This window comes from Bos javanicus, chromosome 12 (genome assembly GCF_032452875.1).
Source record: "Bos javanicus breed banteng chromosome 12, ARS-OSU_banteng_1.0, whole genome shotgun sequence".
In the NCBI taxonomy this organism is placed as follows: domain Eukaryota; kingdom Metazoa; phylum Chordata; class Mammalia; order Artiodactyla; family Bovidae; genus Bos; species Bos javanicus.
In genome coordinates this window covers 15,801,621-15,814,167 of record NC_083879.1, presented here as the reverse complement: position 1 = coordinate 15,814,167, position 12,547 = coordinate 15,801,621, and the positions used below count along the sequence as shown (strand labels likewise).

Sequence of the window (12,547 nt, the reverse complement as noted above, 5' to 3'; positions counted from 1 at the left end):
CTAACTGACCAGACAAGAAGAGGGCCTGCATTTCCCAGCCACTGTTTACTGCAGCCCCAGAGTAAGTCAGCAAAGCTAAAAGGAGGAATTGGGCAGAGGAAGCATGCAGTATACCCCAGCAGGGGCCTCCAACCCAAGTTTTCTCCTCTGTGGATCAACTTTGGGTACCAAGAAAGAACCTCAGACCCTAACTGTCCAATACGAACCCACTGAAAAGAATAAGGTTAAAACTGTCAATGGCCATCATCGTCTGTCTTTTAACAGTACTTTCAAAATCAAGATCTCTAAGAGAGGAAGAATCAACAATGACGCTGGCCACCTTCAAGTCTGAGTCACAAGGTATCATTTTAACTTTATAATTTTACGATGATTTTAAATGACTCGTGGAAGCTTCAGGTCCATCTATGAGATGGTGAGAAGCACAGAATTAGCATGCCCCAGGCCAAAGAGAGTCCTCGTGTGATCATTTTAGACTAGGGCAGCCTTCATTAAGGTCAGTGGGCCAAAGCTTTATTTCTAGAACTTGATGTCAAGGCTCAGGGAAGAAAGTTCACCAAAGGGTAAAATGCTTTTAATCGTGAGTTAAAATTGAGTTTTGAAAGGGGAGGGAATACTATTTACCACTAGAGTTAGAAAGGATGATAATGGATTACCCATACTCAATTTGTTCCATGACATCTTCTGTGTATGAAATTATATTTATTGTGTACCTACCGTGTACTCGGCAGTGGTATGTCCATCTTCGTATGGACAAAGCTATCCTACCCTCTCAGAACGTAAACTCTAGTGGAAAAGACGAACCATGAACCAGTGGAGGGGACTCGATGTGTGCTGAGCATAAGCTACCGCTCCAACTGCTGAAAATCACGGGAGCCTCTTATCCTAGAATATGCAGTCTCCACCCTGGTCTCTCCAGACATTTAAGGGTGAAGAGTTCACCATTCCACCTCCTATTAATCATTTTTCCTATTTGTTTTTAGCCTTTGTTCCCCGTGAAGAACCCCAAATGGCAGAAAACGGTGAGTCCCACAGAACCTAACCAAAGATTCCTGCTCCCTGTGGAGTGTCTGGGAATGGTGCCCCCCGGGTAAGCGGGTGCCTTGCTGGTCTGGCTAGTGCTGAGTCCTAGAGAAAATCGAGGGAAGTGCTGGGCACACAGTCCACGAACCTGGATGTGCTTCCCTGCCCTTAACTGAAGAGGGGAGATAGAAAGAGGGTCTTGGAGGTGAGAAAGAATGGCCTGGGAACAGCCCAGAAGTCCATCTCTCTCTACCCAAGGTCTGTATAGGGACACCCACATTTCAAGAGGGGCCAGCCAGTCAATTACTAGCTTCTCTGAAGTCTGGGCAGCAGGGCTTAACTGGGATGCGTGGGTCCTTCCAGACAGACTCATTCCATGGCACTTTGGCAGGGAATGAATTAGAGCCCTCAAATGGTACCCGTAGAGCCTGATTCCGTTTTTATTAAAGGAGGGGACAGCTGAATCCTCTAAGGGAGAAGGACGGGGGAGCAGGTTGGGTTTTGGTGGCAGAATCCTAACTTGTACACATCGCTCCACCAAAGTCCTACAATTAACCAGACCTAGTCTATGGTTTGGAGGCAGGCGTGGCAACCCACTCCGGTATTCCAACCTGGAGAATCCCATGAACAGAGGAGCCTGGCGGGCTACAGTCCATGCGATCACAAAGAGTGGGACATGACTGAAGTGACTTAGCATGCACACATCCTTTTATTGAATAGAAACAACGGAGGGATGGTGAATTGCTGGGATGGGGGCAGGGAGGAGCAGGGTTACCTGCACAGGAGGCTTATCAAACAAACTCTTTCTCACTCTAGAATCTTCTGGATCTTATTCCATTTCCAGAGAGGAGAGAGCCAGGGTAGGCTAGTGCTGCTCAGACCTTCATGTGCAGAGGCATTCACCCAGGCCTTGTGTTAAAACGGAGACCCTGAGTCCAGGGGCCTGAGGGTCCGTGTTTCTCACAAGCTCCCGGCAGCAGCTCTTACAGGCAGGGTGGAGGAGCAGACAACAGGCCCGAGTTTCACCTTGTGCCCACTTCTCCGAGCCGGCCCAGGGGCAGTCGCCTACTGCTTCTCTCCTCCGTGCCCTGGTTTAGAATGTGGGGATCTGCCCTGCCCAGCAAACACACAGGACTCCAATATCCACCCCAAATTCTGGAGGCATCCTTCTGTCAGGAAAAAAACAGCTGTTAGAGGCAAGCTATTGACTGGGAGGAGAGGAGTTAAGACTTGTTGGTAATCAGTCCGGGAGAGAGGTCCCACCCCAGGGAGTGCTGTGTGCCCGGCTTCGTCGTGTTGGTGCTGGTCCCCTGAGCCGCCCTGAAGTCCGCTACATGGACGAGGGGCCCAGGGTGCAAAGGGCTGAGTGACCCGCTGGGAAGGCCCTGGGTAACAGGGCCACCACTCGAGAACCTGGCCTGACACCTCCCCCGCCTCCCCAGTCCTCCCATAGGAGAGACTTCGAGGGAAGATAATCCCACTAGAACAAAGGTAGAGGTTGACAGAAATCCCCAAAGGGAAAGTTAATTAGGACTAAAGCTCTTCCTTCTCCTCCTGCCCCAGTTAAGGCTGCGTTACTGAGGATTGACTGGGCTTGTCTTGACATGTAGGCGGGGACGGTTGATGCTGCTGCTAAGTCACTTCAGTCGTGTCCGACTCTGTGCGACCCCATAAACGGCATTAATAATGTTAATGATTTCGAGGAAACAAATGGCTCTGAACATGGCTGCTCCCAATTCCGGCCTGCCAAGTCCCCTTCTTACCTGGACAAACACTTACTTCTTTTTCTCCCCCCCTCAAATTAAGTGTCTATTATTCAATAAAGCCTATTAAAAGACAGCACTGACAAATCACAGGGAGCTGCTGAGCTAGCAGGGTCAGAGGCAGGCTCCTCTCCTCCCTGGCCAGCAGGCACGTCCTCAAAGAACCTTGCTCGGGGGCTCTGCACCCGGCCTCCCCAGACTCGCGTTCTATCAGCTCCTCCACTACTTCTCCTGAGGGCTTGCCTGAATCCCTGTGGGTTCTCGTCAGGTTTTCTCAACAAGAAGAAACTTCTCCAGGCCACAGCCCAGGTGGACAGTCTGGGGACGCAGTGTTCTGGAATGTAGCTGGAAGGCCCCCCTGCCTTTGCCAGTTGTGAGCCCCTCAGTGGAGAGGGTGTGTGCTTGGAAGGACTTGGCGGGAAAGAACTACCAGCGTGGGGGTGAAGGGGTACTCTGGCCACACAGGGGCCCCTGCAATGAGGCAGGTTTCCACCAGGAACAAGCCAAGGCTGGGGTGGGAGGTCTGCAGGCAGAGAGGCCCCTGGCCTGATGTCAGGACAGGCAGATCCAGCTGGGTGGAGCTCACCATCCCTCCAGGGGCCCAGAGGAGTCAGCGTTTCCATTACTGAACCAAAGTCCAGAGGCAATGCAGAGATATCGTGTATGGAAATCACAAAGAATGCCCCCTCCACCCCCAGAGACCCAACAGGGACATACATCAGACAGACTCAGTCAACCCAGCACCACTCCCGGTAGATGTTCAGGGCTTTCTGGATGGCCCAGCAAGCAGGGGCTGGTGTCATCCTGGAGCCAAGACAGAGGCCACCATAACTTCCCCGGGGATCCAATCATCATGTACGAGCCCTGTCCCCCCAGCTCTGCCTCAGGATCCACACCTTTCCCGGAGCAGGGAATCCAGGCCCAAGTTGTAATTATCCGTTCCTCCATTCAATTTGCACCCCGTCCACACTGGAGGTCTCCAGCCCCTCTCCTGGCCCACCGTCACCAGGCTGTGGTTGACCTTGAGAACAAAGGCATCTGCTATCTCCCAGACACTTTTTTTTTTTTTTTTTAGCTCACTGGCTTGGGGATTCTCTTTTATGCTTTAATTAGCAATTACGAACCATCTACAACTCTGGAGATGGGAATATTGACAAAAATTGACAAAACTGACAGGAGATGGGAATATTTCTCAGGATTTCCAAGAGAAAATCACACTCAGAATAAATCTCTCTGGGAATAAGATCTAAATTCCTCGCCAGGGCCTACTAGGTCCTCCGTGAGCTGGCCTTGGCCCTCCCAGCTCACCTCACTCTCACTGCCCTCCACACATCCTGCGCCTCCTGCAGTTTGTCAGATGCCTCAACATGCTCCCACTCCCTCCCACCTCAGGGCCTTTGCACCTCCTCTGCCCCCTCCCAGGGATGGTCTTCCCCAGCCATCTGCCTGCTCACTCCCTTGCTTCGTGCAGGACTCAGTCAAATGTCACCTTGTCAGATGCACCTTCCCTGACCACCAGAAACACACACTTTCCTAAATCTGCCACTGAGATACCCTTTCATTCCTGTTTTACTAATGTCTCCAAGTCAAATTTTAAGTGGTTTGATGAATTTAAAGTCTTATTGATGACCTATGCATTTGTAGTTAAAAGGTCAAGTGTAAATGCCGTAAATCTGTTTCTCTTTTTGTTTTTGTTTGTTTGTCGTTTTGGCTCCTTTTCCAAATGCCTCTCCTTTGGCCGGGCCTTCCACCATTGAAAGCCACGGAGTTTGATTACAAAGAGAACTTTTGGGATCGTGTATTAAAAGACCCCATTAGCACACTGGAAGGTGATGAGGTCTTCGAAGATGAAGTAAGTTGGGTTAAAAACTGGGAACACTGGCTCTGAACGTTGGGGTAGGGTGGCCCGGGGGCCAGCTGGACACTGCGTCTTGAGCCCCGGGAGTCACAGCGTTGCTCCGCTGTTATCACAGCCCAAGAGAGCTTCTCTTAAAACAGGCTGAAGTGTAAATGACATGTGTTAATCCAAAGAGGGTCAAAAGAAAGCCAAGGATGACACCACAAGGCCCTGCATTCAGTAACATGAATAAAACCCCCCTCAAGATTGCTTTTGAAGGCAGCAAAGTTAAAAACAAAACACACAAGCTACCCAGATACTTATTAATAGATCAGGGCAAACCGCTCTTTGTAGAAACCTTGTGTAAAAATGAAGTTAGACCCTGGAAACATGGACTAGATGTAATTTTCCTGCTAAGCAATGGTGGCTCAGACAGTAAAGAATCTGCCCACGATTCAGGAGATCTGGGTTTGATCCCTGGGTGGGGAAGATCCCCTGGAGAAGAGAATGGCAACCTGCTCCAGTGTTCTTGCCTGGAGAATTCCATGGACACAGGAGCCTGGTGGGCTACAGTCTATGAGATTGCAAAGAGTCAGACACGACTGAGTGACTAACACACATATACACACCACTTAAAATTCTAGACATTATATATAAAACAAACACAAGGAGCTTTTAAAAGACAGAGAAAAGAAGACAGAAAAGAAGGGACCGTGAGATCCAAGGAACAACATGGAGGTGAGTTTCTGAGTTTTCTGTTTGCTTTGTATCCTCCTGAAAAGACCACAATCAGAAACCCCAACAAGCACAGACCAAAGCCCCCCAAAAAGCCTACCATCTCCAACTGAAGGACCAGGCATGGAGCAGCCCAGAAGACGGAAACTTCAGACAACAGCGTCCTCAGTGCAAACCCCGCAACAAACAGCAATGGAACATAGCCCACAGATCTGAGTCCTGCCCCCACACTTTTCAAAGCAGCACAGAACCAGCCCTGGAAGTTTAATGGCGGTCCTTTCCCAGCTGTATCCAATAACTAGAGACACCATGGGAAGTTCCAAAAACTTGAATAGTCTTACATCTACAGAAAGTTTTGTACTGTCTTTACTGCACAAATGTTTTACCTGCTAATGCAGCTTGGTGGCTATAATTTCCTGTGTCAACTTACCTCCAAGGCTTCCAACACCTGTTTACTCAAGTTATATATCCTTTCCACTATAGCTGAGAAATTTTCTCAGGATTGTAGGTACTAACTACAATCACAAAAGTGAGAGCTTGTGTCTCTGAAACTCAAAATTAAGCAGATACATTTTCCTGATCTTAAAAAGGCAGGGGCGGGGGGTGGGGGGGGGCTACAGCGAGGAATAACCGAGGCATTTAGTTTTTGCTCTTACTTTAAACTGAAAAAAATTATCTGATTTCAGTTCTTATTTAACCCTAAATTCCTTACTTTCCAGACATGCTTCTATACACTTATATTAATAAGAAGCAAAAGTATTTTTGCTCAGCCATGCCCGACTCTTTGCGACCCCATGGACTATAGCCCACCAGGCTCCTTGTCCATGGGGATTCTCCAGGCAAGAATACTGGAGTGGGCTGCCGTGCCCTCCTCTAGGGGATCTTCCCCACCCAGGGACTGAACCCAGGTGTCCTACAATGCAGCAGATCCTTTACCATCGGAGCCACCAGAGAATCCCATTTTAATAAGAAAAAAACCTACTGGTTTTTCAAATACTGAACTACCATGTCAGACAGTGGAGAAGGGATTACGTGAACCTAGATTCACGGCACTGAATATAATAAGACAGGAAAGTAAACTCAGGCATTTTAGAGAGATTTTTTTAGTAAGAATTGAAATCAAAAGGAATTGTTTTAACTAGAAACAAAATTTTCAAAAACCTTCAGTGCAGCTGTCAACTGAGGTTCTGTGTGTCTGGTGGGGCTGCAGCTGTAAGCCAAGGGGACACCTGCCATGGAGCCGTGTGAGGTTCTGGATGAGAGAGGATGCTGGGAGGCTTCTGGGTGACACGCGGCCTGTGTACATGAGCCCCAGTCACAAATACCTTGCCTTGCCATCTCAGGGACTTGCCTCAGGTGACAAAGTATGGCACAGAGAGGGGGGCACGACCCCCTGCTGTCTATACCACCTGGCCTCCAAAGATCAGACACTTAGGTGAATGACAGGGCAGCACTTGTGGCCCAGCTACAGTATACCCTGAAAAGCACCATTTCTCCACATCCCATGGGCGGCAGATGTGCCCAAACAGGGCCAGAGCAGGACAGAAGGAATGGAGTCAATGCCACAGGATACCTGCAGGTGAAAGACTTGTCTGTGTGGACTTCCGAGGCCTTTGGGAAGGGGAGCACCAGAAGCCACTGAGGTTCCCACGGGAGAGATGTCGCTGAGGTCCTTTGACTTGGAGGCCGCCATCACCCTAGACCGTGGTTATTCTGACAGTGGCCTCTGACAGATCTCACATGCTTCGGGCCAACCCAGCCCAAGTGCCACAACTACCAAGCTGTAACGACTGAGCCCACACTCCACAAGAAAAGCCACCACACTCAGAAGCCTGCACGCAGCAACTAGGGAGTAGCCCCTGCTCGCAGAAACTAGAGAAAGCCCTCAGGCAGCAACAAAGACCCAGCACAGCCAAAAATAAAATTAAAAAAAAAAAAAAAAAGGACTCATGAAAGACCGGCCTGGGCAATTGGGTCATTGCTCCAACTCAAGGGAGGAATGGTCCACAATAAAGAATTTAGAGGCAGAAATTTGGGGACCACAAGCCATCACCTCAATCCGCCCTGAAGCACTGATACATTCCAGTGTGAAAAGATAAACTGAGGCCTATTAAAAATCTGAAGAGTTTATTTGAGCCTGTATGTGGCTCAGACGGTAAAGAGTCTGTCTACAATGCAGGAGACCCAAGTTCAGTCCCTGGGTCGGGAAGATCCCCTGGAGAAGGAAATGGCAATCCCCTCCAGTACTATTGCCTGGAAAATCCCATGGACAGAGGAGCCTGGTAGGCTACAGTCCATGGGGTCGCAAAGAGTCGGACACGACTGAGCGAGTTCACTTTCACTTTCATGATTAGAATCAGGCAGTACCAGACCGGAAGTGGCTAAGAGCCCTCGGCCAACAGGAGCTGAGGACAGAAAAGGCAGAAGCAGAGCAAGGAAATTATTGACTGACTGGCTTAAAGCTTAAAGCTGCTTGTGAGTGGTTGTCCTTGGATTTTGATCTTTTAGGCTTGAGGCATTTACAGGCTTAGGTTTTTGTTTGCTAACTTGGGGCACCATGGCCTCAGAGCATCCTCAGTCTGATGGCCTCTGTGTTTAATTAATTGAACACCAGCAATGAGAAGAGATGCAGCTGAGAATCAAGCAAGTCAGTCATGAGACACCCCAGCTTTTCCCCAACCTGGAAAAACCAGCCAACCGCAAGCTCCATTCTTGTATCTGCCCCAGGTCACTGCGACTTTGGATATGTGGGTCACCCTCTTCCTTTTGGTGTAGTTGTTTAGTTGCTAAGTCATGTCTGCCTCTTTTGCAACCCCATGAACTGTAAACCACCACAGTCCTCTGTCCATGGAATTTTCCAGGCAAGAATGTTGGAGTGGGTTGCCACTTCCTTCTCCAGGGGAACTTCCTAACCCAGGGGTTGAACCCACGTCTCCTGCATTGGCAGGTGGATTCTTTACCACTGAGCCACCAGGGAAGCCGCCCCCTGCCCCCACTACTTACTTTAGGAGGCTTATAAGTGAATGGCAGACTGTACATTATCAGATGCAGAACAACCTCCATAACAACCTCAACCTGTAGTGAGCAGGGCGATGTGACAACCTGCAGTTCTTCTGGACACCAAGTCACACTTCACCTTCTACCAAAACGGAGCTGAAAAAAGAAACTCTTGTGAAGACCAACCTATGGGTCAGTCCTGGTTAACCTCACAGACTTGAGATAGAATGAACAAATCTACAAAATGAAAAGGTAGCTTGCAGTGTCATTACTTTGGAAGAATCTTTAAAGACAGAATAATGCACTACAAGAATGCGCTACCCTGGTTTCCTGAAGACTCGTATCCTTCATGGTTATTTATGATACGATAAATAACCAACCACTGAGAGCTTGGTCGTTCCAGGAACTAAAAAAGCCTTATGCTCTCAAGCCATGGATGCAATTTTAGGTTCTAGAGCCTTCTCTACATTTGGAAGAAGGAGGTAATTTTATGCTCTCAAAAGATTTCTTGGTATGCTACTATTAAAAAAATATTCTTAAGGGAACTGGAATGAGAAGAGGGTGTGACCATTATGGAGACAATCTTCAGAACAAACCTTGCTAGTCACCCTACTGTTACCACTGTCTTTTTCCAATAGCATGTTGAAATCTCATCTGGCACATTAGGGAATCAGATTTCGGGCTATTTCATTCTGCGGTCCCTTTGCAGGTTTCCTCTTGGATTGATCTCCTGATAATTATGTAGTGCCCTTCCTTATCTCTTGTAATCTTCTTTATTTTAAGGTATATTTTGTTTGATCTAAGGGTTGCTACTCCAGCTTTCTTCTGCTTCCCATTTGCATGGAATATATTTTTCCATCCTCTCACTTTCAGTCTATATGTGTCTTTAGGTCTGAAGTGGGTTTCTTGTAGACAGCATATATTTGGGTCTTGTTTTTGTATCCATTCAGCCAGTCTATCAGAGAAGGCAATGGCAACCCACTCCAGTATTCTTACCTGGAAAATCCCATGGGCAGAGGAGCCTGGTAGGGTGCAGTCCATGGAGTTTCAAAGAGTCGGACACGACTGAGCGACTTCACTTTCACTTTTCACTTTCATGCATTGGAGAAGGAAATGGCAACCCACTCCAGCGTTCTTGCATGGAGAATCCCAGGGAGGGGGGAGCCTGGTGGGCTGCCGTCTATGGGGTTGCACAGAGTCGGACACGACTGAAGTGACTTAGCAGCAGCAGCAGCCAGTCTGTGTCTTCTGGTTGGAGCATTTAATCCATTTACATTTAAAGTAATTATTGATCTATATGTTCCTATTGCCATTTTCTTAATTGTTTGGGGTTAATTTGGGGGGGCTCCAGAATCACTGCAGATGGTGATTGCGACCATGAAATTAAAAGACGCTTACTCCTTGGAAGGAAAGTTATGACCAACCCAGACAGCATATTGAAAAACAGAGACATTACTTTGCCAACAAAGGTCCGTCTAGTCAAGGCTATGGTTTTTCCAGTAGTCATGTATGGATGTGAGAGTTGGACAGTGAAGAAAGCTGAAAGACGAAGAATTGATGCTTTTGAACTGTGGTGTTGGAGAAGACTCTTGAGAGTCCCCTGGACTGCAAGAAGATCCAACCAGTCCATTCTAAAGGAGATCAGTCCTGGGTGTTCACTGGAAGAACTGATATTGAAGCTGAAACTCCAGTACTTTGGCCACCTGATGTGAAGAGCTGACTCATTTGAAAAGACTCTGATGCTGGGAAAGATTGAGGGCAGGATGTGAAGGGGATGACAGAGGATGAGATGGTTGGATGGCATCACTGACTCAATGGACATGGGTTTGGGAAAACTCTGGGAGTTGGTGATGGACAGGGAGGCCTGGCATGCTGCAGTTCATGGGGTCGCAAAGAGTCGGACACGACTGAGCGACTGAACTGATTTTGTAGATCTTTTTCCTTCTGTTGTATTTCTTGACTATATAAGTCCCTTTAACAATTGTTGTAAAGCTGGTTTAGTGATACTGAATTCTCTTAACTTTTGCTTGTCTGAAATGCTTTTTATTTCTCCATCAATTCTGAATGAGATCCTTGCTGGGTACAATAATCTTGGTGGTAGATGTTTCCCTTTCAGTACTTTAAATATATCCTGCCTTTCCCTTCTGGCCTGCAGTTTCTGCTGAAAGATAGCATATGGGGTTTCCCTTGTATGTTACTTGTTGCTTTTCCCTTGCTGCTTTTAATATTCTTTCTTTGTGTTTAGTCTTTGTTAGTTCACTTAGTATGTGTCTTGGCATGTTTCTCCTTGGGTTTATCCTGTATGGGACTCTTTGTGCCTCTTGGACTTGACTATTTCCTTTTCCTGTTGGGGAAATTTTCAACTATAATCTCTTCAAAAATTTTCTCATACCCTTTCTTTTTCCCTTCTTCTTCTGGGACCCCTATAATTTGAATGTTGGTGCATTTGACATTGTCCCAGAGGTCTCTGAGACTATCCTCAGTTCTTTTCATTCTTTTTTCTTTATTCTGCTCTTCAGAAGTTATTTCCACCACTTTATCTTCCAGTTCACTGAGTCGTTCTTCTGCTTCAGATATTCTGTTACTGATTCCTTCCAAAGTATTTTTAATTTCAGTAATTGTGTGGTTTGTCTCTGTATGTTTATTCTTTAACTCTTCTAGGTCTTTGATAATTGATTCTTGCATTTTCTCCATTTTGTTTTCAAGGTTTTTGATCATCTTTACTATCATTATTCTGAATTCTTTTTCAGGTAGTTTGCTTATTTCCTCTTCATTTATTTGGACCTCTGTGTTTCTAATTTGTTTCTTCATTTGCGTAGTATTTCTCACCCTTTTCATTATTTTTTTTTAACTTATTGTGTTTAAGGTCTCCTTTTCCCAGACTTCAAGGTTGAATTCTTTCTTTCTTTGGTTTCTGCCTTTGTAAGGTTGGTCCAGTGGTTGTGTAAGCTTCGTACAGGGTGAAATTTGTATTGAGTTTTTTGTTTGTTTTTCCTCTGATGGGCAAGGCTGAGTGAGGTGGTGATCCTGTCTGCCGATGACTGGGTTTGTATTTTTGTTTTGTTTGTTGTTTAGATGAGGGTGCACAGGTGCTACTGGTGGTTGGGTGATGTCGGGACTTGTTTTCAAGTGGTTTCCTTTGCGTGAGTTCTCACTATTTGATACTCTCTAGGGTTAGTTCTCTGGTGGTCTAGGGTCTTGGAGTCCACTCAGGCCCAGGGCTTGATCTCTGGTCAGGAAGGAGGATTCCACAAATGGTTTTTTATGGCATTAAGTGAGATTAAAACAAATACCCAAAACCAAGAAACCAAAGATGAACCCCAGACAAATGGCAGTCACAAAATCAGGCAAATAATAATTAAAATAATGGAATATACACACATATATATACACCCATGAGCAAAGTTAAAGCAGTCCAACAAAAATAAAATACAGTAGATTGACCTGGCAAACAAAGGAAATCAAAAATTATATTTACCAGTTAAGAACAAAACTAACTAAAGCACAAACTGGAAAACAAAACGAAAGCAAGGTGCCAAGTGGGGAATAAAGCAATGAAAACAAAACTAACAAATATTTTGAGAGGAAAAGTAAGCAAGAAGAGATATGCAAAGTTAAACAGAGGTAGATGAAGAAGATTTATATACATTAAAGATTAACTCTTTTGCAGGTTTCGACCACCTCCTATCAGTCGGTGTTCAGGACCGTGCTCAAAGAAATGGCTGTTCGTGACGAACTGGAGGAGGATATTACCATTCCCCTGACTGGTCATCTGGAGGGTGAAACCAGAAGGAAACTGGGAATTCTGTAAGTGACAAGAGGGATAGAACTGGTGGTCACTGGGAAGGTGCTGGTCACTGGGTGGAGGTAGACCAAAGCTAGCGGCAGAGAAAAGTATTAACTGGGCCACGAGAGCACAAGGAAGGCCAGGGTCTAGAAGCTTCCTTGTGTCAAAGAGCTGGCACAGCCAGACACAGGACAAGGGTAAGATTAGGGGTCAGGGGACAGGATGATCCGGCTGCCAAAACTCAAAGGCAAAGAAATCTATGAACAGGGGATGTGCAAGATAGCATCAAAGGTGAGCAGGGACACAGGCTGGAAATCCCAGGCAAGAAAAAGTCTTGAAGGGACTGTGAACTTATACCGAAGTCTGGGAGGCAAGGCTCAGACCCCTGAGCCTTTGATGAGAAGGGAC

General features: G+C 46.7%; 1 protein-coding gene across 3 annotated transcripts in view; it reads left to right on the top strand.

Annotated features, from left to right (window-relative positions):
* ERICH6B (glutamate rich 6B) overlaps nt 1-12,547 on the top strand; it is a 77,753-nt gene that overhangs the window by 41,024 nt on the left and 24,182 nt on the right. For all 3 annotated transcript variants that reach the window (XM_061434552.1, XM_061434553.1, XM_061434551.1), the window contains 4 exons: nt 265-339; nt 981-1,019; nt 4,544-4,635; nt 12,023-12,159. In XM_061434552.1, the coding sequence (XP_061290536.1) occupies nt 265-339; nt 981-1,019; nt 4,544-4,635; nt 12,023-12,159 (343 nt within the window). The remainder of the gene's footprint in view (nt 1-264; nt 340-980; nt 1,020-4,543; nt 4,636-12,022; nt 12,160-12,547) is intronic.